The sequence below is a fragment of the Delphinapterus leucas genome, chromosome 11 (assembly GCF_059928025.1).
Source record: "Delphinapterus leucas isolate spDelLeu-1000000601 "Yukka" chromosome 11, BTC_Dleu_Yukka2, whole genome shotgun sequence".
Classification (NCBI taxonomy): Eukaryota; Metazoa; Chordata; class Mammalia; order Artiodactyla; family Monodontidae; genus Delphinapterus; species Delphinapterus leucas.
The window spans coordinates 6,282,345-6,308,489 of record NC_143139.1 but is presented as its reverse complement, the minus strand read 5'-3'; the positions used below and the strand labels follow the sequence as shown (position 1 = coordinate 6,308,489).

Sequence of the window (26,145 nt, the reverse complement as noted above, 5' to 3'; positions counted from 1 at the left end):
GCAGTGCACAGCTTTAGGGAAGGGCCACGGGGACGGGCAGTAAGGGGCTTAGTGTCTGTGGCCTGAGGTCTGAGCTTTCCACCGCTGCCGCCCCTGTCGGGCTTCCTGATATCGGCTCTGTTACTGGGTGGAGGGATGGGGCCATAGGGCAGCCGGCAAGTCGCTGCGGGTTTACACACATTGCTGCCCACCCTCTCCTGGCAGAAGCTCACAGCTGGTCACTGTTTCCCCAGCTCAGAATTTTCCTGCCATTCTGGACGTGTGTCCCCTTAGCCTCAGAGGGGCTATCGGCCTCAGTGTCTTTTCTGTAGAGACCCTGTGGCCCCTCCCAGGTGATGTCCTGGGAGACTGGGCTTTGGCACGTCCGGAGCAGGTGGTGACAGAGTGTCCCTGGGTCACCTCAGCCAACCAGGGCCCTTCTTTGCCTCGTGACGGGGGTGGGGGCAGCATGGCTTCCCTCTCCTCCTGGGCCCCGTGCTCTAAAAATGTGTGGGTTCATGACCGTGGGGCCCTGTGAGGTCCGATCCACAGGCTGCAGACCACCCTCCCGACGCTTCCTGAGGCCTCCTGGAGGGTGGGTGGCATCCTTGCTGAACCGACGCCCGAGGGCCCCGCCCTCACCCCCCTCATCTTGTTCCCAGTGTCTGTCGGGACCGGAAGTGGAACTGCACGGACCACGTGTGCGATGCCACCTGCTCCGCCCTGGGCCTGGCTCACTACCTCACCTTTGACGGGCTCAAGTACCTGTTTCCCGGGGAGTGCCAGTACGTCCTGGCACAGGTGAGAGCAGGGCTCGGGGGTGAGTGTGCTCCCAGACCGGATGCCACCATTCTGTCGGTGGAAACAGCACTGGGGGCTGGTTTCTACGGGAGTGATTTTCCAGCTCCTGGAGAGGCAGGACCTCGAGACTCGAGTGACTGCTGTGTTCCTCCAGCTCACCTGCACACCTCCCAGGACGGGGCAGAAGCTCATTCGTTGACTGGCCTTGGTGTGGGGCAGGCTCCCATCCGCCCCAGTCCCAGCACAATGCAACGAGAGGAAGGCTCCCTTTCCTTCTGCAGGCACGGCCTCAGTCAGGGGACCAGTGGGGAGTGGAGCCCGGGCTGGATTTCAGCCCCAGCACCCTTCCTGCCAGCATCCTTGGGCAGTGAGCAGCCCACTCAGGGAAGGTTGAAATGACCCCTGGAGTTTGGTTCCCGCCCTGTGATTCTATTCTATTTTATTCTGTTCTATTCTATTCTCTTTTTTTTTTTTTTTTGCCGCACCTCAAGGCTTGTGGGATCTTAGTTCCCCAACCAGGGATTGAACCGGGCCCTCGGCAGTGAGAGCGCAGGGTCCTAACCGCTGGACCGCCAGGGAAGTCCCCATTCCATTCCATCGCATTCTCCACCATTTTCATTTCTAACCTCGTGCAGCTCAGAATGGGGGGGCGGTGAGGGACTGTGGGTACAGAAGGTCCCGCTGCCCGGCAGGCCGAGGAGCGGCCTGGGGGAATCCTAGCTGCTGCGTGAGGGCTGCTCGGCCCCCTTTCCCGCCCACAGGTTCCTGCAAGTTTCTCTTGCTGGTTGACACCGACGTGGGTGAGCAAGGAGGGCCGAGCGCTTTGTCCTCCAGGCGGCTGGGCTCTGCGCAGCTTAAACAACTGTGGTCTCTCCGTCTCCGCTCTCGGGGGCATCAGGGGAGGGGCTCGGTGTGGGCTGGAGGGAGGACCGCAGACCCGAGGGAGCCTCAGCCCCAGAGACAGAGCTGCAGGGCCCGGGAGTCAGGCAACGAGGACAGGGGCACCAAGCCTGACGCCTGCCCAGCGCGCGGGGAGCGAGCCCCCTGCCTCTGGCCCGCGCCCCAGGCTGGCCCCAGAGAGGTGGGCGGTGCGCTGGGGAGACGGGCGTGCACCCCACGAAATGCTTTTACCCACACCCAGGAACCCTCTAGGGCTTTCCCACACATCGTCTATGGAAGCCCGTCTTTCTGTTATCTGTCTGCCTCCCAGCCTTGGTAGCAGAAGATGGGGTGATACCAGTTCTGGGGCTCCACTCCCCAGCCAGGTTCAGATCTGGGCACCCAGAAAACACGACATTTCAGTGCAGCGAGAGGGGCCGGTCAGACCTACCGCCCCAGCTCTTCCTGCCTAGGAGCCAGTCGGAGTCCCTCCGAGTCGTGCCCCTCATGGGGCTGCTTTTCCTGCCCCACCGCCAGTGCCGTTGTCCCCTCTGATACTTTGTCCGGGGCCCCCCTCCCTTTCCTCCCTTCCTCCTTTGGGAGGTGTTATCAGGACTTAACTCGTTCTCCTTCAGAAAAATCTCAGCTGGTGACAAAGCACTTGTACCTTCGTTCCCTCTTTTAACTTTCACAATCCCGTTAACCTAAGACAAACCCGTTTAACCTACCAATCCCATCAAGTGGGCGGATTGCATCTTACAGAGGGGCACATCGTGTGTGTGGAATGTATGTATGTGTGTGTGTCTTTGTGTGTATATGAACGTGTGTCTCTGTACGTGTGCCTCTGTGTGTGTGTGTGTATGTGTATGTGTGTGTGTTTGAGGGTCAGAGAGGTAAGTGACTTACTCAATATTATCCAGTAAGTGGCAGAAACAAGGCCCACCCCTAGCTTTTCTGTGCTGGGTGTTTTTTTCCCCATCACATCACAGCAATAGCCACCATGGGAGATATTTGCCAGAAACGTGTCCGCTTTTGCTTCCTTTCTATGCAATTCCCCAGCGAGGACCAGTGCTCCCATACCCTCTGTTCCCTGCTAGGGACAGTAGCTCAGCTGGTGTTGCTGGGTCCGGCAGTCTTTGGTTACAGTTCTGGGCCAGCAGTCCAGAGGGACTCCACCAGAACTTAGAGCTGCCAAGTGCCACGTGGCTGGACTGTGCTAGTTCCCCGGCTGAGGCTGGACTAACAGGCTCAGGGGGAGCTGTAGGCTGATGGGTCCACGTTCCCTCTCCCTGTGTCCCTCCTTCTCTCCCTCCCACCCCTCACCCCCCCCACCTGGCTGTAGGCACCTGGTTCATAGGTGATGGCTGAGGATGACACACCTGTGAGTGTCCTCCGTCTCTGTCTGTCTGTCTGTCTCTCTCACACACACGTGGACATGGCAACCTCCTGTAACACATCCTTCAAAGGCCTGAGGTGATGGGACGCCAGTCTGCTGATCTGGGGAGGAGTAGCAGGGATAGTGTTTCTATCCTGACACCTGTTTTTCCCCAGGATTACTGTGGCAGTAACCCTGGGACCTTCCGGATCCTGGTGGGGAACGAGGGGTGCGGCTATCCCTCCCTGAAATGCAGGAGGCGCGTCACCATCCTGGTGGAAGGAGGCGAGATTGAGCTGTTTGATGGGGAGGTGAGTGTGGGCTCGTCCCTCCACCCTCACGCCCCTCCGTCGGCTGATGACGAGCACATGCCGAGTGTTCGTCCAGAACGTGTGTGGATGGAACGTCGTGCAGCCAGTGGAGAGATGAGGTAGCGCTGTATCCTCTGACCTCGCCTCGTCCTGTGAGGGTGGCGGGTGGCAGGTGGTGACAGATTACACGATCCATTTTAGTGGAAGGAAGTGCCGACACACATGTGAAGAAGGGTGTGTAACCGTATCTGCACCAGCGTTGGGAGAGCCAGGGCTGACCTCCGGAGACGACGGGAGATGGGAGGGTGGGAGGACTTTCATATAGGAATACGTATATACACACACATATATACATATGTATTATATACACACTATATATACAAATATACACACACACGAGTATACTATGCATACACACATATACATATATGTTATATACCCACAGTTATACATATTATATATACAAATATACACACATACACGTATATTATATATACAAATATATCATACACATATATACATATATATCATAGCCCACATATATATTATATATACAAATGTATATGCACATATATACATATATATTATATACTGACATATATATAAATATAATGTATACAAATATATGAACACATATGTACACATACATTATAAATGCAAATACGTTATACACAGTACACACATATACATTAGACCCCACATTTATATGTATTATATATACAAATGTATACACATATACACATATATTATGCATACAAGTATACACACAAATGCATATGTATTATATACCCACAGTTTTATGTATTATATATATGAATGTACACACATGTACACATATATTATACATACAAATATACACACATATATACCCAGTTATATGTATTATATATACAAATGTATATACACATATATGCACGTATACTATGCATACAAATATACACATGTATACATAATATACAGATATATCCCATTTACATATATTATATATACAAATATATACACGCATATACACACATATATAGTATATATTATATACCCACATTATATATTATATACTAATGTATACACACATATACACACTTGTATACATATATTCACAAAAATATATACACACATGTATATAATATATACACATATATAGTATATATACAAGTATATACACTTATTATACATCCAATATGTTATATATACACACGCATATATAAATATATATTTTGGGAGATGATGGTGTTTGGGGGGATTTTTACCTTCTTTTATGTTTTTCGGTTCTTTTTAGATAAAATCTTTGCTAAAGAGCTCAAAGTGCACAGACTCAGGCCCTGTGTGCTAAGAGCTCACGGAGTGGCTCTCAGAGGTCTACCTGAGAACCACCCAGGAGACCTTGTTTAAGACACCAACCTTCAGGTCCACCCTGAGGTCCTGGCTCAGGTCTGGGTGAGGCCCAGGAACCTGCGTCTGAAGTGGCAGGGGTCCCTGGAGCACAGCTGTGCTGGTCTGGCCACATCGGTACCTGGGAGACCTGGGTCTGGGCTCACCCCTTCCCCATATCTTCATTTTGTTCTGTGGCCTCAGCCCGCATCCTACCTTCTGGCAAATACCCACCACTGGGCTTCCCTGGTGGCACGGTGGTTGAGAGTCCGCCTGCTGGTGCAGGGGGCACGGGTTTGTGCCCCGGTCCGGGAGGATCCCCCGCTGATACCAGGGGGTGGGAGGTGGATTCTCCTCCCTTAGAGAAGATAGCTGTGGAGCAAGCAGGACCTGTTGACTTGGGTCAGCCGTGTCCATTTCAGGGACAGTTTTACTTAGGACAGATGACAGTGGTGACATAGAGTGGGAGGCTCTGCCTGTGGTGTGTCCCCAGGGAGAGGACCTTGGTGAAGGGGTGACAGGTTCTTAGCGTCAGCCTCAGTCTTATGGGTTATATGGTCAGCCAAGTACCGTGAAACGGGCAGGGAGGGCTCGGCACCGGCAGCGAGTCAGCTGAGTCAAGGGCTCAGGTCCTTTGGGGGCTGAAGTCTGGGATTCCTGCTTCCAGCGCCGAGCTTCCCTGTCTCCCTGTTCAGCTGTGACTCCTGCTGACGGCAACTCGAGTGGGAGATGGGAGGAAAGGGGAGAATCTAGTGCTCGTTTTAATAAAGGGGTGGATTTATTTTTTAATAAGCCAATAAGGGATTTTATTTTATGTAATTAATTTATTTTTTTAACATCTTTATTGGAGTATAATTGCTTTACAATGATTGCTGCCGTATAACAAAGTGAGTCAGCTATATGTATACATACATCCTCATATCCCTTCCCTCTTGCGTCTCCCTCCCACCCTCCCTATCCCACCCCTCTAGGTGGTCACAAAGCACTGAGCTGATCTCCCTGTGCTATGCGGCTGCTTCCCACTAGCTATCTATTTTACATTTGGTAGTGTGTATATGTCCATGCCACTCTCTCACTTCGTCCCAGCTTACCCTTCCCTCTCCCCGTGTCCTCAAGTCCATTCTCTACGTCTGCATCTTTATTCCTGCCCTGCCCCTAGGTTCATCAGTACCATTTTTCTAGATTCCATATACATGCGTTAGCATATGGTATTTGTTGTTCTCTTTCTGACTTACTTCACTCTGTATGACAGTCTCTAGGTCCATCTTAAATCAGTTGCCTAGAGGTGCTTAAAACCATCACCACATTAAAAACATCTTTAGGGGACCATGTGTATTTAATGATCAAGTGTCCAAAAAATTCTTTTCATGACGTGATAGGTGATCTTCTGCCAGTAGGTTTCATTGTATTTTTAATCTCGTAATTATGTTTTTGCCACCACCTCTTTATCCTAGGATTCTTGGAGAGAGGTAGGCAAGATGGACGCAGCTCTGGCCGAACGGGGCAAATGACCAGCGGCTCTGGAGGGCCGTGGGGCGGGTGGAGCCGGGCCTTACACCTGACCGTCACTGTCCTGATCTCACCCTGCGTCCTCCCTCAGGTGAGCGTGAAGAGGTCCATGAAGGATGAGACTTACTTTGAGGTGGTGGAGTCCGGCCTGTACATCACTGTGCTGCTGGGCAAGGCCCTCTCCGTGGTCTGGGACCGCCACCTGGGTATCTCTGTGTTCCTGAAGCAGACTTACCAGGTGGGTGGCCCTTCTCCGCTTCCCCCTCATCCTGTCCGGTTGCATCTTCAGCTTCCTGGGCAGCAGTCCGCGGCCCCCGCCCGCCGTCTTGGGGGAGGGCGGGTGGTCACCTAGTCCAGCCTCCCTCCCGCTGCAAATAAGACTCAAGGGTTAGCGTTCACCTTGGCTGTTCCCGAGACAGGCTCTTTCTGAGAAAGAGGGAGGGTTCCCGGACCCTGCAAACAGTCCCTTGAGTGGCCTTGCTAGGCAAGCAGTTTATATCCACAAAGAAAGGAAAGAAAAGATCGGGCAAGAGCTGTTCTCAAGGTTTCTTAACCTCAAGAGGCAAACGGTCATGCGTGATGTTATCACAACTCTGCAGAGCGTTCCGGGTGCACCCTCCCACGGGGCCACAGGCCAGCATCGGCCGACGCTTGCAGTGAAACTGCTCGGCACCTGCTTTGGGGAAAGCGGCTCGCAGGATCCGTCCAGGTTCCGATGGTTTGCTGGGACTTCATTTTCTCTGACGGGCATGAATGTGACAAGTGCTCTGTCTGCCCTGGTGGCAGGACAGACCTTCCCAGCAACTGTTCTAGGCACTGTGGACACAGCAGGGAAAGAACTATATATAAATATATATACATATGTATATAGTTATATATTTATATGTATCTTAACTTCGTATTAGTTTCCTATTGCTGCTATAATAAATTACCACAGACTTAGTGGCTTAGAAAAGCAACGCAAATAGATTATCTTCTGGTTCTGGAGGTCAAAAGTATACAATTGGTCGGCAGGGCTGCATTCCTTCTGGTGGCTTTAGGGGAAAATCTGTCTTCTTGCCTTTCCTAGCTTCTGGGGCTGCCCACATCTCTTGGCTGTGGTCCCATCCTCCATCGTCAAAGCCAACAGCATAGCGTCTTCCACTCTCTCTGCTTCTCCCTGTCACATCACATTTCTCACCCTGACTTCTGTGCTCCTTATAAGACCCTGTGATTGCACTGAACCCACCTAGATGATCCAGGACAGTCTTCCCATCTCAGGACCCTTAACGCAATCACCCCTGCAAAGTTCCTTTTGCCACGTGTGGTAACATATTCCTGCTTCCGGGGATGAGAACATGGATATCTTTGCGGGCACCATGGTTTTGTCCACAACAACCCTGGTGGAGATCATATTCTAGTGGGGATATTGTGTGTGTTAGATTGGTTGGTCTGATGACACCTGTCTCAAAGGGTGTGAGTGGAGTCTTTGTGGAAGGGAGGGAAGGAGCCACGTAAATATCCTGACTCGAGAATTCAGGCAGATGGAGTAGCAGGTGCCAAGGCCCTAAGGTGGACGGTGTTTGTGTTTGGACACGGAGGCCAGGGTGGCTGGAGAGGAGGGGCTTGGGGTGACTGGTAGTTAACAAGGGCAGGGACGGGGCAGGGGCCGTGCCATGGGGGCTGTTGGGCCATGTAAAGATCTCTGTCCTTTTGTCCATGTTTCCCAGCAAAATAGAATAAGTCACGTCTCTTTGTCCCGAGGCAGGGCTCCAAATTTGTTCTAAGAGCATGGCATCTTTTCTTTTCCAGGCCAAATAGCTCCGGTTTTGTCCAGGGTTCTTATGTGATGGTTTCCACCCATTCATTCGTTAGTCGGTCAGGACTTGTGTCCTGCAGCCCATGATAGGTGAACGTGGAATTGAGGAAGATATTATGTCAGCCCTGGGGGTGTTTAGTGCTGGCCAGCCTGCTCCGAACAGGCTGCAGTTGTTTAGGTAAGGGACTCACCTGTCCACGGTCAAGTAGGACTAGAACGTTCCCCCCTCAGACTTCTCACACCCTCATTGGTGTAATGCTGGACCAGCGCCTCTTCTGCTCAGACCCTTACTGGGGCAGCGGATGGTTTATACTGCAGACACCAGGGCCCTGGAGGCCTAGTTGGCCATCCAAGGGACATGGGCGGGCTGCCTCTCTTTGTGAATGACCTTGGTTTCCTTAACCTTAACGTGAGGTCATTGTGGACGCCGGGCAAAGGCCTTGGCAAGGTCAAGACTTTGCTGGTCACCCTGGTCTCCCTCCCTGTCCCCTCCCACCTTCCTCTTCCTCAGGCGAGCCTGCCTCCCATGCTGCCTGGAACCCTCGCTTTCCTGACTCAGAGTTTGCTCTGAGGTTTGCAAAGCTTATGCTCCCAACTGGTCCCCCAGGAGCAGGTGTGTGGCCTGTGTGGGAACTTTGACGGCATTCAGAACAACGACCTCACCAGCAGTAGCCTCCAAGTGGAGGAAGACCCCGTGGACTTTGGGAATTCCTGGAAAGTGAGCCCGCGGTGCGCCGACACCCAGAAAGTAGGTCGGGGACGTGGTGCGGACCGTGGGCGGTGGGTGCTATGGCCTGTTGGCGGGGGCAGAGCTTGGGGAGAGGGCCTCTTGGAGCCCTTCCGGGTTGACTCTTCCGGGTCCATCTGTGTACTCCTGCCCGGTTCCCCAGGTGACACTGGACCCATCCCCTGCCACCTGCCACAACAACGTCCTGAAGCAGACGATGGTGGATTCCTCCTGCAGCGTCCTCACCAGCGACATCTTCCGGGAGTGCAACAGGCTGGTGAGGGCGGCGGGGCCCCCGGGGGCAGGCGCTTCTAGCTGTGGATGCTTCCAGGAGCCTCAGAAATCGTCTGCAGCTGCTCGCCTCTCTTGGCTTCAGGCTGGGGAACAGAAAGAACAGGGTGTATGAGGAGAGCAGTGCCCGGCAGGTCATTTTTCTGCATGGTTCTCTGGGCATCCAATGCTGCTGCTCTTCCAGCCTCAGTCTTAGGGTTTGTCGCCCACAGATTATCTTGTCTCCGACATCAGAGCGGGAGCTTCCTTCTCCCATGCCCACCGTGTCTCTGGCCCCGGGCACCGCGCCGCTGCCCCCGTTCCCAGGTCTTGTCTCACGGAAACTCCTTTCTGGTCTTGAAGCAAGATTTTCAGCCTGCACTCTATGGCTTCTTTCGGTGTCTTTTGTTGTTGTTTAATTTTTATTTTATATTGGAACGTAGTTGATTAACAATGCTGTGTTTTAGATGTACAGCAAAGTGATTCACTCATACATATACATGTGTCTATTCTTTTTCAAATTCTTTTCCCATTTAGGTTATTACAGAGTATTGAGCAGAGTTCCCTGTGCTCCACAGTAGGTCCTTGTGGGTTTTCTATTTTATTTTATTAAAACATTTTTTTTATTGGAATATAGTTGATTTACAATGTTGTGTTAGTTTCTGCTGTACAGCAAAGTGAACCAGTCGTACATAGACATGTGTCCACTGTCTTTTTTAGATTCTTTCCCGTATAGGCCGTTACACACTACTGAGTACGGTCCCCTGTGCTCCACAGCAGGTTCTTTTTGTGTCTTTATCTCACAAGGTGACAAGGAATTCCCCAAACAAGCTTCGATGCAATTTTCTCTCTATCTCTGTATGAATGTATATACGCACACCTGTGTATGTGTGGGTACATGTGTGTATATGTATATGTACATACACACACACACACAGCCAGGTACACACACGTGCTGCTCCGTGGCACCTCCCTCGTGGGAGTGACTGGTTGAACACCTGTGTCTCAGCTCTTTCGGTCCATCCAGTGATTTTTAATCCCTCAGGACCCGAAGGATACTTAGGATCCCCTGGTTTGGTGGAGACCTGAGGCACCTGAGCTGGAAGGGCGGAGACAGTGAAAGGGTCAGGGAAACCGGGGCTGTTGGGCACAGTGACCGGCCTAACGTCCGAATTCATTCTCACCACAACTGCCCTGAACAAGGTGGGTGTGGGGGGCATGTCTGGGGCAGCCGAAGGTGAGAGGTGGCTCCTGAGACTGAGCACGGACCAACGGTGGGCTTCCCCTCCGGGGAGATTTAGGGTCGGAGTCCAGGAGCACTGGGCCGGCCGCGGTCCAGCACGCTAGCCTGTAGCATCTCAGCGAGACAGCGTGAGTGGTCCTGATGTGTTTCCTCAGTCTCTTTGCTGAGTGGAGGCCAGGAAAGAGTGTGTTTGTGTGTGTGTGTGTGTGTGTGTGTGTGTGTGTGTGGTGTTTATGTAAAACACGCAGACACCCAAGAGGGTGGGAGTGGCTTATGGGGACGGATGGATGGCTGAGCAGGTACGTGGACAGATGGACAGAAAGGAATGTTCTTTTGAAAAATTCTCAGGCACATCTCTTCTAGGAGAGGCTAGCAAGGTTTCTTTTTTCCCCTTTTCTTGCTGGACTCCACATAAGAACGTAGGATTTCTGCCTTTTTACCCATTTCCTCCTTGGGACCATTGCCTCACATCTTTCCTTCTGCCTGGAGCCCCTGTCCCTCCTCTGACCACTGGAACATTCACGCCCAGACCAAGAGCCAGAGTCCCCAAGTGCAGCCCAGGCCACCTGCATCTCCCTTGCAGGTGGACCCCGAGCCATACCTGGATGTTTGCATCTACGACACCTGTTCCTGCGAGTCCGTCGGGGACTGTGCCTGCTTCTGCGACACCATCGCTGCCTACGCCCACGTGTGTGCCCGGCACGGCGAGGTGGTGGCCTGGAGGACGGCCACGTTGTGTCGTGAGTCCTGCTGTCCCTCGTGGTCTCAGACACGCCCCTCCCCCCTCGCGCATTTAGACCTTGGGGGGTGAGGAAGGGCACCTTGGTGGGGGAGAAGACAGAGACCCATGCGGGGGTGATGGCCGAGGCTGAAGGGGGTTAAGGCATGCATGGGCATGAGGAGGCGTGGGACTGGAGACAGCGACGGGGAGAGAGCAATGGGGAGAGAGATTCAAGGAAATGGAGAAGAGGGAGCAGTGACGAAGAGAAGAAGGTGGTCAGAGTGTCTGTGATTAGACACGATCACATTTGCCATCGTGGTCAAGCAGCTCAGACATTTATGTTGTGTCTTCCTTCCTGCATGTAAGTGGCTGATCATTTTTATAAGGAAAATGGATTCAGAACCACGAGGCTTCTGGCTCAGGGGCTCTCAAAGCCTAGACGCCTCTCACGTGGGCGACTCCGTAGTTCCCCAGTACCCTCATCCCCTCCTTGGGGCCGTCTGTCTGGGGCTGCCCAGGGTTGCCCGGTGCTTTAATAACGGTCCTGCCTGTTTTGGGGTCTGCACAGCCCAGAGCTGCGAGGAACGGAACCTGCGGGACAGCGGGTACCAGTGTGAGTGGCGCTACAACAGCTGTGCTCCTGCCTGTCCCGTCACGTGCCAGCACCCTGAGCCGCTGGCCTGCCCCGTGCAGTGTGTGGAGGGCTGTCACGCACACTGCCCTCCGGGTGAGGCCCTGGCCCCCGCGGGGAAGGGGTGCGGGGCTGGGATGATCCTCAGGAAAGCTGGCTCCCTGCACTGCTTCTTCTCGGCCTCGCCTGGTGGCGCCCTGTCCCCAGCCCCACTACCCTAGGTCGTGTTTCCGTGTCCTTCCACCAGAGCCAGGCCAGCTGTGGTTTTTGTCAAGCTGAGCTCCCATGCAGTGCTTCTGGGGTCTATTTATGGGCGTATCATCTAGAGCAGCGCTTTCTGGTAGAACTTTCCGCAGTGCTGGGAAAGTCCTATTCAAATGTGGCTCATGTGTCTGAGGAATTGAATGTTCAATTTTATTGAATGTTACTTAATTGAGATTTAAACGTAACCAGCCACATGTGGTTACTGGCTACAGTATTGGATAGCACAGATCTAGAGTTATCAGATATCTCCTTCGGTGGAGGAGCAAAAAGACCCTTGGAGATAAGATTTGCTTTGTCCTGGGGTTTGGAGGAGGCGAGGTGGGGGAAGGAACACCCCCTCCTAATTTTTCAGAAAGAAGGATGCTCCCTAAGCTGTGAGGGGACCCTTGGGGGAGGCAGGCAGAGCTGGGACAGGCCTTCTAGTGCAAGGAGAGTCTTCCTTGTGGGAAAGGTGAGAACTTTGGCTCCTAACGAGAGGCTTCTCATGCAGGGAAAATCTTAGATGAGCTTTTGCAGACCTGCGTCAACCCTGAAGACTGCCCTGTGTGCGAGGCGGCCGGCCGGCGCTTAGCGCCCGGGAAGAAAATCACCTTGAACCCTGGGGACCCTGAGCGCTGCCAGATTTGGTAAAACAGTCCCCCTGGTTGTCCGAAGTGATGGGTCTTACTGTCTAACCTGGGGGCCTGCCCAGAAGTGTCGGTTTGGGGAAGAATGTCCTGTTCTTACTTACTTTGCTTCTCTGTCTTTGAGGACAGGCTATATTTCTTTTCCAGGAAATATCTCTCAAGAGATTTAGGTTTTCTACCTCTTCTTGCTGAAGGAAGGACGTGGTCTCTTCTTATCCTTGGAGGTGGCATCTAGTCCGGGGACAGGCATCTATGGAAGTCAGATTTCTTTTTTACTGGAGATGGGGATGCAGGGCAGGAAGAGGGGTGGAGCCCCTGACTCTGCAGTGGGGCACAGACACCTCAGGCCATGGCCAAGGTCCCAGGATGCGGCTCTTGTAACTGGGAGTCATGGGTCACTGCCCCCGGGCTCCCACCGGGGTTGAAGGAGAAGGTTCTAGCCTGTGTGGGTCTCCGTCACAGGCAGCTTGATTTCTCCTGTGGTCTGGCAGAGCCTGCCACTTTCCAGGACACTGGTGAAAGAGAGAAGTGCCCAGGGGATTGGAAATTTGGCCTGGCGGGGTGAGAATTTGTGTGTGGGGCTTGGGGCTGGGTGTGGAGCATAGCTAGACCCTGGCACATGATGGGGGTAAACGGTGGGTCCATTGCAAGAAAGAATGAGTGAGTCACTGTCGCTCTCTGTCTAACATCTTGGAGACCCCCGTATACCACTCCCAATACTTTATTCTGCCGGATCAAGCTGGTATTTTGAATCTTTATTCATCTCTCTGAAGTGATTTTACTCCTGTTTTCCTCTCTTCCTTAGGGCCCAACATGTTAACATAGTACAGAACTCATGCAGCTTAAATTCTGTTGTAATAAATACTGAAAAACATTTATCTTTGATAGAACATTTATAAGGCCTGGTCAGCCTAAACATTTTAAAGCAGTGTTTGTCTTTGGAGATATTTGGGAGAAGGCTTGGATTATAATTAAATATTTATGTTGCTAGAGACATAGGTTGAAAATAAACCAACTTTGAATGGCTGTGTGGATTGCTAAGAAAGAAGAAAGATTCTTTTTCAGGTCCTAGGGTGGGTGAAATCGTTGGCTTTCAAGGGGATCAAAACTCAAGGGAAGTGTGTGTGTGTGTGTGTGTGTGTGTGTGTGTGTGTAGGGGGGCTGCTTGGGGACTATGTTAAACGTGGTGTCTCTCTCGAGTGGGGAGTGTTCCTTGGGGGCTCGGGTTCAGTGGGCTGGGAAGTGCCCAGAGGTTCTTCCTGAACCATTTCGGTCTCTCCCCTCTTGCAGTCACTGTGATGGTGTCAGCCTCACCTGTGAAGCCTGCAGGGAACCGGGAGGCCTGGTGGTGCCCCCCACAGAAGGCCCGGTTGACCTCACCACCCCGTACGTGGACGACACGCCGGAGCCGCCCCTGCACGACTTCTTCTGCAGCAAACTCCTGGACCTGGTCTTCCTGCTGGACGGCTCCTCCAAGCTGTCTGAGGCCGACTTCGAGATGCTGAAGGCATTCGTGGTGGGCGTGATGGAGCGTCTGCACATCTCCCAGAAGCGCATCCGCGTGGCCGTGGTGGAGTACCATGATGGCTCCCACGCCTACATCGCACTGCAGGACCGGAAGCGGCCGTCGGAGCTGCGGCGCATCGCCGGGCAGGTGAAGTACGCGGGCAGCGAGGTGGCCTCCACCAGCGAGGTCTTGAAGTACACGCTCTTCCAGATTTTCAGCAAGGTGGACCGGCCTGAGGCCTCCCGCGTGGCCCTGCTGCTCACGGCCAGCCAGGAGCCCCCCAGGCTGGCCCGGAACTTGGTCCGCTACGTCCAGGGCCTGAAGAAGAAGAAGGTCGTCATGGTCCCCGTGGGCATCGGGCCCCACGCCAGCCTGAGGCAGATCCGCCTCATCGAGAAGCAGGCCCCCGAGAACAAGGCCTTTGTGCTCAGCGGCGTGGACGAGCTGGAACAGCGGAGGGATGAGATCATCAACTACCTCTGTGACCTCGCCCCTGAAGCGCCTGCCCCCACGCAGCGGCCGCTCACGGCCCAGGTCCCCGTGACGCTGGCACCCAGGAGGAGCTCCGTGGTCCTGGATGTGGCGTTCCTCCTGGAAGGGTCGGACAGCGTGGGCGAGGCCAGCTTCAACAGGAGCACAGAGTTCTTGGAGGAGGTGATCCGGCAGATGGACGTGGGCCGGGACGGTGTCCACGTCACGGTGCTGCAGTACTCGTACGTGGTGACCGTGGAACACTCCTTCAGAGAGGCGCAGTCCAAGGAGGACGTCATGCGGCGGCTGCGGGAGATCCGCTACCGGGGTGGCAACCGGACCAACACCGGGCTGGCCCTGCAGTACCTGTCGGAGCACAGCTTCTCGGCCAGCCAGGGGGACCGGGGGCAGGCACCCAACCTGGTCTACATGGTCACGGGAAGCCCGGCCTCAGATGAGATCAGGCGGATGCCCGGAGACATCCAGGTGGTGCCCATCGGAGTGGGGCCTCGCGTGGACGTGCCGGAGCTGGAGAAGATCAGCTGGCCCCAGGCCCCCATCTTCATCAAGGACTTCGAGACGCTCCCCCGAGAGGCTCCTGACCTGGTGCTGCAGAGGTGCTGCTCCAGAGAGGGGCCGCATCTCCCCACCCCCGCCCCCGTCTCAGGTATGTGGGCGCCTTGCATGGGGGCGAGGACTTGGGGGCACTGGGGGCGGCCTTGGTGGAGACGCGATTCTCAGGTTCAGGTCTGGCTTCCCTGCTCTGTGCCTTCGGCCAGACCCCTGCCTTCAGAGTGTCTGCGTTTCCTCACCTCCCGTTCAGGGAGCCGCACCTGTGATCTTTGTTTGGGGGGAAGGACCTTTTCTTATTGTCTGAGTTTGAAAATGCAAAGGTAATGCAAGCTTATTAAGATGTAAGCAAAACCAGGATATGAAGTAAAAAAAACACAAGTCCTGCTTTACCATATAGCCTCATCCCCACCCAATTCCACTCCCTGCCTTGGCGGTAACCTGTTAAATATGGTGACTATCAGCTTTTTTTACCACGCTGGGTGGATAAAATTCTTCTCAGCACCTGACATTCTTCGGGGCAAGGCCAGGAAGTCCAGTAGATTCTGGAGCTGGGCTGCCTTAGTTTGAATCTCACCTCTGGCACCTATGAGCTGGGTAATTTTTGCAATAATAGTTTTGGGGTAATTTTGGGCAGGTGCCTCTGTGTCCGTCAGCCTCCTCACCTGTGAAATGCTGGTAACACTAGCACTTGAAAAACGCTTAAGTACCCAGTACTGGGCAAGTGCTCAAAAATGACTTGGCTCCGCTGCTGTGATTATTACCTCTTAACTGATACTAACGACGCATCACTGCCTAGCTCTTTAACATCTTGACTTGGTGTGGTTGGGACGCCCCAGAATCACTAGCCTTCTTTTACGGCCTCTTGATCCCCATACTCGTTATCCGTGCCTTTGTTTCTTTGTTTTTGTTTTCATCAGAGCCACAGATTTATCTAAATTCTCGTGCTAGTTCAGTAATAGCATCATCAAATCTCAGAACAGTGTTTGGGCCAGAGTTTGTTTCCTCACTGCGATCGTGACCCTGTTCCCAAACATTAACATGAGCTTTAGGCATTTTTAATCGGTTCCCCTTCTAGATCCTTGCGTGCCCCGTGAGACCTGAGGACACACAAGCCCACCTTCCAGGGATGTGCTGCTCTGTTTCCTCTTGTCATCTGCCTGTTTTCTGCTCCAGTATTTCACTCAGTTCTAGAAGAGTTGCAGCCCCCGAAATGGAGGGGAGGATGCCTCTTGCTTCCATCTGTAGCATTTAAACTGCCTTTGGGTAGAGTTGGAGTCTCCCCAGTGCCTCCAAACCCGGGGACTCACGGCCCCCTTCCCTGCTGCCTGGCGCCAGCTGCCGAGGTGCAGAACTGGAGGACACGCCTCCCCTTTGTGGCGCCACGTGGTCGGCAGCGCCCTGCACACCCACTGAGTGTGTGTCTGCTGCAGGGGCCTGGTGCCAGTCCCCCACAGCCCTGGTTGCTCCCCTCTGCTCTCCTTGCAGACTGCAGCCAGCCCCTGGATGTGGTCCTCCTCCTGGACGGCTCCTCCAGCTTTCCAGCTTCTTACTTTGACGAAATGAAGAGTTTTGCCAAGGCTTTCATCTCAAGAGCCAATATAGGTGAGTGAGGCGCCCGAAGGGGCGCTTTCAGGGGCTCTTCCTGATTCAAAGTGTGACTTCTGTGCTTCCTCTCCTGTCAGGCCCTCAGCTCACCCAGGTGTCGGTGCTCCAGTACGGAAATATCACCACCATCGACGTGCCGTGGACCATGCCCCTGGAGAAAACCCACGTACTGAGCCTCGTGGACCACATGCAGCAGGAGGGAAGCCCCAGCCAAATCGGTAACGCGCTGGCGGGCTGGGGTGCAGGGGCCGCGTCTGGCCCCAGTTCTTGGCATAAGTGACCGGTTAACCCCGGCCGGCCCCTTGGCTCCTTGGCCTTAGTTTTCTTCCCTGTAAACCAAGGGCCAAGGTGCTCTTCCCGATCGATCTCACTTGTGTGTGAGACTCTCTGAGTCTCTGAGTTACTCGTTTCGATGACCTAAGGCTCCCCCTGGAGGCAGGATGCTCAGCCGGCCTCACACCCACCTTCCCCGCATCAGGACTGACTGTGTGGCCCGTTCTCTCTTCCAGGGAACGCGTTGGGCTTTGCGGTGCGCTATGTCACATCCCAAGTCCACGGTGCCAGGCCTGAAGCCTCGAAGGTGGTGGTCATCCTGGTCATGGGCACTTCCACGGACTCACTGGATGCGGCTGCCGCTGCCGCCAGAGCCAACCGTAAGTGTCGGGGGTGCAGTCCTACGCCCGCAAACTGCTACCCGCAAACTGTTAGAGTGGGCGGTGGTTACTTTGCGACGTCCTGGCTGATTTTGAATACTTAATACCCACATGGGGCCTGGTTTCAAGCAGCAGGAAATTGCCCAATCCCTGTGTTATTTGGAAACCAAGCAGTAATAAATGTGTGTTTATCCTTCATGTGTCTGCATGCTTTCAACTGTAACTTTATTTTTATAAATGTATTTTATTTATTTATTTATTTGTTTATGGCCGCGTTGGGTCTTCGTTGCTGCGCACAGGCTTTCTCTAGTTGCGGCGAGCAGGGGCTACTCTTCGTTGCAGTGCTCGGGCTTCTCACTGTGGTGGCTTTTCTTGTTGCAGAGCACGGGCTCTAGGCGCATGGGCTTCAGTAGTTGTGACACACGGGCTCAGTAGTTGTGGCTCGAGGGCTCTAGAGTGCAGGCTAAGTAGTTGTGGCGCACGGGCTTAGTTGCTCTGCGGCATGTGGGATCTTCCCGGACCAGGGATCGAACCCGTGTCCCCTGCATTGGCTGGCGGATTCTTAACCACTGCACCACCAGGGAAGACCTTGGCTGTAACTTCTAACTTCTCCAAATATTCCCTCTGCGTTCAGGGCTGGGTCATGCCCCCGCGCCTGTGGTGTCCCTAGCCTCTCTCCACTCTGAGGCTAGAGTGATACATTTTGGGGCTTTGAGAGCCATCGGAGACCTTCCTGTATTCTGAGCCCCTGTCCAGTACCAGCCTAAGGGGCTTGGGGGTGCAGGCTGGACAAGAGACCAAGGCTGCTGCTTTAGGAAGGGGACGGATGCAGGTGTGCCCGAGCCTCGGTGCCTTCTGAGAGCTTGTGCTGTGTACAGCAACAGCACGTGAGCCGGGGCAGGCAGTGTCGCGCTGGCGGGGGGCTGGGTGAGTGGGATGACATGACGTGACACCTTCCCGTGCCTCCTGGAGCATGGCTCATCTTTCAAAACCCCGCTCTGTCTTTCCTCTGATGTCTTCCCGAGAGTTATTCACTCCCTTTTCTGTACCATTGGAACTACTCAAAATGCGCAAACCACATCGTTTTTATGTTATATATCTGTTTCTTGCACAAACTAGGGATTCTTTGAAGGCATGGGCAAAATCTTGCTTATTTTTGTATCGTCTGTGCATGATGCACAAAATAGGTGGCCATTTAACGTTTGTTAAATGAATGAATGTGACCTATTGATGAAACCTATTATTTTAGGGGAAAGGACCCTGAAAGGATGTACGTTGGGGTGATACAACCAGCTTAGAAAAGGTGAAAAGCTGCTAGCAGAAAATCAGCTCTAATCTTAAGCAAACTGCAAATACCTAGAACTTTCTGGAGAACTAATTGGGGTAATTTTATGATGGAGACTTTTCTCCTTTAGTATCAAGAATCCAAAGAAACACTTTCATCGAGAAAGGAAGCAGCCGTGGTCTGGAGGAAACAGACATGATCCAGGGCACATCACTGAACCATTCAAAGCCTGTTTCTCACCTGTAGACGCACGTACCCCGGGCTAAGCCCTGTGACTGACATTTTCTCTTCTCTTCTTACACTCACCTCCTGGGTGGTCTGTGTCATTCGTCTAGATACATTTATGCACGATCGACTTAAGAATTCCTGTCTCCAGTCTGGATTAGGAATTAGAACATCTCCGCCTAGATGTTCTAACAGGCAACTCAGCATAAACTGAATTACTGACCCTCACATCCAAATCTCCTCTTCTTACAGTCTTTCCCATCTTAGAAAAATGGCAGTTCCATCCTTCCAGTTGCTCAGGTCAAAAGCCTCAGTGTCCTTAATTCCTCTGTTTCTCTCATACGTCCATCCAGTCCATCAACAAACTATAGTTCCGTCTTCAGAATACGCTGGGAACGCCACCACGCCATGTCACCTGCATACCACCTCCACCACTGTCTCCTAGTTCAAGCCCCCATCATCTCTCACCTGGATTACTGTAATAGCTTTCTACCTGGAACAGCTTTCTACGAGCTTCTATCCTTGCCCCCGAAGTTCATAATCAGCAGAGCAGCTGCAGTGACCCTTTAAACATTGAAGTCAGCTTACCCATGTCACTCCTCTGCTCTCAAGTCTCGGCCGGCTCCCATTTCATTCAGAGAACATGTTTAGTCCTTCCCGTGGCCTCTGAAGCTCTGCATGATCTGTGTCCCTCTCCTGCTTTCTCTGCTCTGGCCTCCCTGGACTATGCAGCCAATTTTCTGCCCCAGGGCCTTTGCACGCACTGTCTCTGTGCTCAGGATGTCCTCTTGGCCCCTTCTGCCCTTCATCTTTTCACCGCACACATCTCCAACCATCCTGTATGAAACAATAACCCTCACCCCTACCCTAGTAACTCTTATCCTCCTCACCCCACCTTGTTTTTTCCTAAGCACTTATCCAGGTCTGAAATACTAGATATTTACTTACTTCTGTGTGTGTTGTCTGTCTCTCCCCAGTGTAAGCTCCATGAGGTCAGGACTTGATCTGCTTGGTTTACAGTATCCTCACTGCTTAGAATAGTACCTGACACAGAGCAGGACCTCACTAACGTTTGTTGATTGACTGAATGCCCTCCTCACAGGGTCGGTGTGAGTGGCCAGTTTGGAAAACATGAGGCTCTGTGCACACGCTGGGTGTAGCTTCAGGCCAGCGCATTTTGAGCCCACCTGGCCAAAGGCTGACACAGACCCTTTCTTGCTCCTCTGTAACCCTAGGAGTGGCGGTGTTCCCCATTGGGGTTGGAGACGGGTATGACTTGGCCCAGCTGGGGATCTTGGCGGGCCCAGGGGCCAGCTCCAACGTGGTGCAGCTCCAGCGGATCGAAGACCTCCCCACCATGGTCGCCCTGGGCAATTCCTTCTTCCACAAGCTGTGCTCTGGTGAGTCTTGGCATGTTTTTCTTATCCCCCTCAAAACAGAAACAAAAGCAACCAAACCCATCTAGAGACTCAAAGGTTCTCATATACAAGATTTGGCCTTGAAGTAAGTTTGTTTTATAGGCCGGGACCTGTAAGTGTCTACTCGTGGAAGGTTGTAAGGCAAACCTCCAAGGGGTTACCAGAAAGTTCTCTGTGTATAGACCTCCTTCCATCCTTACTGTCCATGCTAACTTGAGCACAGGGCTCTTGGTCGAAGAAGTGGAAGACAGAGGCAGGGAACTCCAACATCCTTAGATCATGGACCTCTTCCCCACGCCCTGCAGTCACTATCAGGATGGGTATAAAGGGCTTTAGAAAAGCGACAGGGATTTACCGTATAGCACGAGGAATTACATCCAACATCTTGTAATAATCTATAATGGAAGATAATCTGAAAAAAATAACAGTCCCTTTGCTGTACACCTGAAACTAACACAATATTGTAAATCAACTATACTTCCATAAAATACGAAACTGAAAAGATTAAAAAAAAAAAGAAATACGATAACATAGACTATAACATCAAACTATAGTTTAAGTTGATTTCAGGTTAGAAACTTTTTATTTTTACGATACATGCTTTTTTTAGAACCTGGTTTTCTATATTTTCCTAATGTAATTAGCTGTGAGTCTAAACCTGCTACAGAGGTATTGCCCTTTCTTGATAGGTGATAGCTCTCCAGGTAGGAATCTTGATCTCTTTTAAGTTTTCAGCCTCTTGCTGCATTTTCCTCCCCTCACTAGGCACTGATCTATATACAAAAGAGGACAAGGAGATATTGATTGTGGTTGTTGCCATATTATCACTGTTGTGTCACTGTAATGACTACTAACCACAAAGAACCACGGGATGACGTCCTCCTAATCTCCTGTACCTGCATCCTCACTGCTAAACCCACTCACGTTCTTTTCAGAGTTAATCCAGCTTCGAGGACCAGCCAGGTAGCCGAGTGAATGGCTCAGAATTTCTGGATGGTGGGTGGGAACAGAGATCTTGCTTGTGTCTGTTTCAGGGTTCATCAGTGTTTGCGTGGATGAGGACGGGAATGAGAGGAGGGTACGTTCATTTCCGTTGACTTTGAAGGAAAGATCAGGAATGTATATTTGGGGCCCTCGTTCCCCTGGTAAACTTTTCCTCCTTTGGTCTGGGTCCAATTCTCCCTCTTACCGTTATAGCCTCTTTTTTTTTTTTTTTTTAAATTTTGGTCGTGGTTGGGGTGGATCCACCTGTAAATCCTATCTTCTGTATCCTGTCTCCTTGCCATTTAGGCCCAAGGCCTAGTCTCTATGTTTTCCAAGGGGGTCAGTTGCCTGGTGGATGTTGAAGTGCCTCATTCCATTCCCTGCCTGAACCTGGTTCTTTCTCTGCAGCCCGGGGACATCTGGACCTTGCCGGATCGGTGCCACACGGTGACCTGCCTGCCAGATGGCCAGACCTTGCTGAATAGTCACCGGGTCAACTGTGACCAGCAGCTGCGGCCTTCCTGCCCCAACAGCCAGTCCCCGATCAGGGTGGAAGAGGCCTGTGGCTGCCGCTGGACCTGCCCCTGTGAGTCCTCTGCTTCTCCAGCTTGGACGGTGTTCGAGGGGCAGTGCTTTTCGCTTGGCTGTGCAGAGAGGTAGACCAGAAGCCCGTTTCCCCCTCCACCCATGTTCCCTCCCTCTTGTGACCTCGGGACGTGTTTCCATTCAGTCCCAGGGCTCCCTGTTCCCTTCCTGTGCCTTTTGGAGGGCACTTCCCCAGATAATGCATAACCAGAAGGAAGAATTGATTTTCTGAGGTCAGTGCTCAGCTTGGCTGTCGACGAGTCACCCTTAGGGGGTCTAGGCAGTGCAGGTGCAGCAGTGAGAGAGAAGCCCGCAGGAAGCTCCCCCATCATACCTGTAGGTGTTTGAGCGTTGGATGCAGGGTGTACCATCACGGTGGCCTGGTTTAATAGGAGGACCTAGTCAACTCCATCCCATGCAGACCTGTGGGGAGCACTCATCTGTGGGGTGGGCTGCCTCTGTCTCACGGTTGGGAGAAATGTCTGCTTGTGGCAAATCCCTGCTCGGCAGTGGATGCATCGGGTTGCTTATGATGGACAGACACAACCTGTGGGCTGAAATCAAAGCTGTGTCTTGTATCTCTCCCTTCAGAGGTTATTGAGTGGGATAAATTTCCTTTTTGCCTGCATGAGAACTCTACCAGACCCCATATTATTTCTGTTTATTTGTAAAGAGTTCTATGGTTGCTTTAGGTCGTAAAACGCGGTCTCAATGTGGTAATTAGATGCCCACTCTCAGGCAATAATCAAGACTTTGAACTTGAGTTAGCGTTGAAGCACCTCCCTAATCCCTGTGTGGGCTCCTGGCCTGGGAAAGGGGTGTAGTCAGCCTCCCTCCAGCTTGGAGCCCAGAGAGGGAGGAGCTGGAAGTGGCTTCTCCAAGTTCTTATATGACTGGTGCTTCTGTGAGAGGCCCTGCACTCAATGGCCTGGCAGGTGTTTAAGGGAGCTGCTTTTTCTTACCAGCTCTCAGGAGCGGTCCTTTGATATCAGTTGCATATTCTATATTCCTTCGCCGTCTGCTGCTTCACCCTGCCATCCTTCTGGGTTTTTTGTTTTGTTTTGTTATTTTTTTTGTTTATTTATTTGTTTGTTTTTGCATCCAACCCCTCATAGGCTCTCTTTCTCTCTCTCTTTTGACGTCCTCCTTACTGTGTAGCAGAAATTCTCTTAGGATCACTTTTTTTTTGCGGTACGCGGGCCTCTCACTGCTGTGGCCTCTCCCGTTGCGGAGCACAGGCTCCGGACGCGCAGGCTCAGCGGCCATGGCTCACGGGCCCAGCCGCTCTGTGGCATGTGGGATCTTCCCGGACCGGGGCACGAACCCGTGTCCCCTGCATCGGCGGCGGACTCTCAACCACCGCGCCACCAGGGAAGCCCAGGATCACTTTTAGAACAACCCTAGGCCATCATTCCTCTGTAGACCCTACACAGAATACACGTAAAGTAGTTTCAGAACTGCTAACAAATACCTTTATGAAAAACAGATCTACTAACTAGAGTACACATTTGTGCACAATTCTTTTTGTCTTTAGCCTCTGGGTATATAGTAAGTTTTTCCCCAAAGTTATTTAGGCTGGTTTCCCCGCTCCCTTCTGTGTGCTTCCGTTATTCATTACCTACATTATTCTTTTAATCGTATCTGTTTGTATTCCATTTTGAATTTTCCTTACTGCCATCCTAGCTGATTCTCTTTGTTTTCCGTATGTGAAGCATTAACATGGTTTTCAATGTCAGCAGTCTATGGAAAGATGTACTCGCAAGTCTCCCTGTCAGTCCAAAGAGAGCAGAGGAGATAGGAGAGGAAGTCTGGGCAGGTCATATCCATCCTTTGCTCTCTCCGTCCAGGTGTCTGCACTGGCAGCTCTACTCGGCACATCGTGACCTTTGATGGGCAGAATTTCAAGCTGACTGGCAACTGCTCGTATGTCTTATTTCACAACAAGGAGCAAGACCTGGAGGTACTGCTCCATAATGACGCCTGCAGCGCCAGGGCAAGGCAGGCCTGCATGAAGTCCATCGAGGTGAAACATAACGGTGTCTCGGTTGAGCTCCGCAGCAACATGGAGGTAGGAGGTGCTTTCTGTGAGTCCTGTAGCGTGGCAGCGGCAGACCCTCGGGGAAGCCACATGGACCCGGTGGCAGCCGGTTTTAGCTGGTGCCCCTGTTGTGGACTCGGCCTCCTGCCCCGTGAGCAGAGCGCCACCTTTGTAGGAGGGGCTCATTGCTATCTCCCTCGTGGTGTAATTTCATGTTGTTTTGGGTCCAGATTTGGAAGAAAGGGTCCATTTTCGATAGCATTACATTGTGATGAATGTCGTGCCAGTTTCTGGCACTGGTAGAAGAATGGGGGTGACACCAGGCTGTTTGCCCAGCAGGCATTACGTGCCCTGTACCCAGGGCCTGCGAAGCTTCCAAAGGAAAATATTTAGGGCCTATGAAAATATTCTGGGCCCAAACAAAATGTGTGGACCCAAGATTCAAAAAGAAAACTGCAAAACTGATAAAAAATAAATGTTTGATTAAATGTTTACAAGAGGTTGCTTTATGCCAACTTCTTTACACGTTCATTTAGAAATCGTAAATATTTCATTTCGTGAAAGCAGCTTATGGGTTAGATGTTCTCCTCTTGCAAGAATTCTTGAACGTGCACAGTGATTGCTGAAAAATCACAGCTCGTCATATGTTAAATGAGTAGCTCATAGACAAAAATATAAAAATCAAAAAGATAAAAAGCGGGCTTCCCTGGTGGCGCAGTGGTTGAGAGTCCGCCTGCCGATGCAGGGGACACGGGTTCGTGCCCCGGTCCGGGAAGATCCCACATGCCGCAGAGCGGCTGGGCCCGTGAGCCATGGCCGCTGAGCCTGTGCGTCCGGAGCCTGTGCTCCGCAAGAGGCCACACCAGTGAGGAGAGGCCACAACAGTGAGAGGCCCGTGTACCGCAAAAAAAAAAAAAAAAAAAAAAAGGATAAAAAGCCTTCTAAAATTTTTACAGCAAAAATTATATTCATTGTGGGATGTGAGTATATTTTAATAGGTTTGATAAGATATATTGTGGGGCCTCCAAAGAGCTAGTCAATCAAATCAAATCAAATGCTTAAAGTAGTCCTATTAGATGCTCCTGGAGATAGGGCACTGACCAGTTGGCAAGTAAGCAACTTCCCCAGCTTTTCTTGAGGAGTCATCTTCCCTGTAGAGTGACTCAAGTTTCCTCTTAATCCCTGGGCTTTCGAGTTCCAGACGCATGGCTGTCTGTTCAGTGTTATAAGAGTCCACTCTTTTGCCAAGCTCTGCAAAGCTCCTTTGTCTTCGAAGAGCTGCTGCCAAATGTCTGGGTTTGTGGATAACAGTGGACTTGAGTGGGGTGAATGTGTAGGAACCGTCAGGAGCTTTGGAAAGTGGCTAAGAGTGAAACCCTAGGATTCCTTGTTGCCCTGGCTACTGATGGGTGGTTTTCTTCTTTGGGCAGGTGGTGGTGAATGGGAGGCTGGTCTCTGCCCCTTACGTGGGTGGGGACATGGAGGTCAGTGTCTACGGTGCCATTATGTATGAGGTCAGACTCAACCATCTGGGCCACATCCTCACCTTCACCCCACAAAACAACGAGTTCCAGCTGCAGCTGAGCCCCAAGACCTTTGCCTCAAAGATGTACGGTCTCTGTGGTAAGAATATCTTCTAACTCTCCTCCCTGACATACACCCTCCTTGCTCTCTCCTCAGGGCCCTTGGCCACTGCTATTTCTGGGTCCAGTAGTAAGGTTCAGACGCTGGCGGTGATGGAGAATGGCCAGGTCTCCGGCATCAAGGGGTTGGCACCCTGGGCTCCTAACCATGTTTTTCCTTGCTTCTCTAGGCATCTGTGATGAGAATGGGGCCAATGACTTCATGCTGAGGGATGGCACAGTCACCTCAGACTGGAAGACGCTGGTCCAGGAGTGGACGGTGCAGAAGCCGGGGCAGACATGCCTGCTGGGTCCCGAGGAGCCATGTCCCGTCTCCAGGGGCTCCCACTGCCAGGTCCTTCTCTCGGCGCTGTTTGCCGAGTGCCACGCGGTCCTTGCCCCGGCCACATTTCATGCCATCTGCCAGCAGGACAGTTGCCACCAGGAGCAAGTGTGTGAGGCCATTGCCTCTTATGCCCACCTCTGTCGGACCAAGGGGGTGTGTGTCGACTGGAGGACCCCTGATTTCTGCGGTGAGTCTCCTTAGGCACCCCCAAACGCTGTGAAGACCAACGAATGGGGGACCTGCTCAGCCTCTCTGGGCCTCACGTTCTTTATCCGGGCAACGAAGATCAAAACCTCTGCATTTCCTGTTTCCTAGGATTCCATTCAGGATC

The 26,145-nt window shown here is 52.2% G+C and overlaps 1 protein-coding gene across 1 annotated transcript in view; it reads left to right on the top strand.

Moving 5' to 3' along the window:
* VWF (von Willebrand factor) overlaps positions 1 to 26,145 on the top strand; it is a 135,936-nt gene that overhangs the window by 74,469 nt on the left and 35,322 nt on the right. The window contains exons 19-36 of the mRNA XM_022577360.3: positions 642 to 780; positions 3,211 to 3,345; positions 6,314 to 6,460; positions 8,628 to 8,768; positions 8,911 to 9,024; positions 10,844 to 11,000; positions 11,550 to 11,708; positions 12,367 to 12,502; positions 13,793 to 15,147; positions 16,539 to 16,655; positions 16,736 to 16,876; positions 17,168 to 17,311; positions 20,057 to 20,221; positions 21,274 to 21,317; positions 21,632 to 21,809; positions 23,656 to 23,876; positions 25,277 to 25,469; positions 25,660 to 26,001. Coding sequence (XP_022433068.2) covers positions 642 to 780; positions 3,211 to 3,345; positions 6,314 to 6,460; positions 8,628 to 8,768; positions 8,911 to 9,024; positions 10,844 to 11,000; positions 11,550 to 11,708; positions 12,367 to 12,502; positions 13,793 to 15,147; positions 16,539 to 16,655; positions 16,736 to 16,876; positions 17,168 to 17,311; positions 20,057 to 20,221; positions 21,274 to 21,317; positions 21,632 to 21,809; positions 23,656 to 23,876; positions 25,277 to 25,469; positions 25,660 to 26,001 — 4,028 coding nt within the window. The remainder of the gene's footprint in view (positions 1 to 641; positions 781 to 3,210; positions 3,346 to 6,313; positions 6,461 to 8,627; positions 8,769 to 8,910; positions 9,025 to 10,843; positions 11,001 to 11,549; positions 11,709 to 12,366; positions 12,503 to 13,792; positions 15,148 to 16,538; positions 16,656 to 16,735; positions 16,877 to 17,167; positions 17,312 to 20,056; positions 20,222 to 21,273; positions 21,318 to 21,631; positions 21,810 to 23,655; positions 23,877 to 25,276; positions 25,470 to 25,659; positions 26,002 to 26,145) is intronic.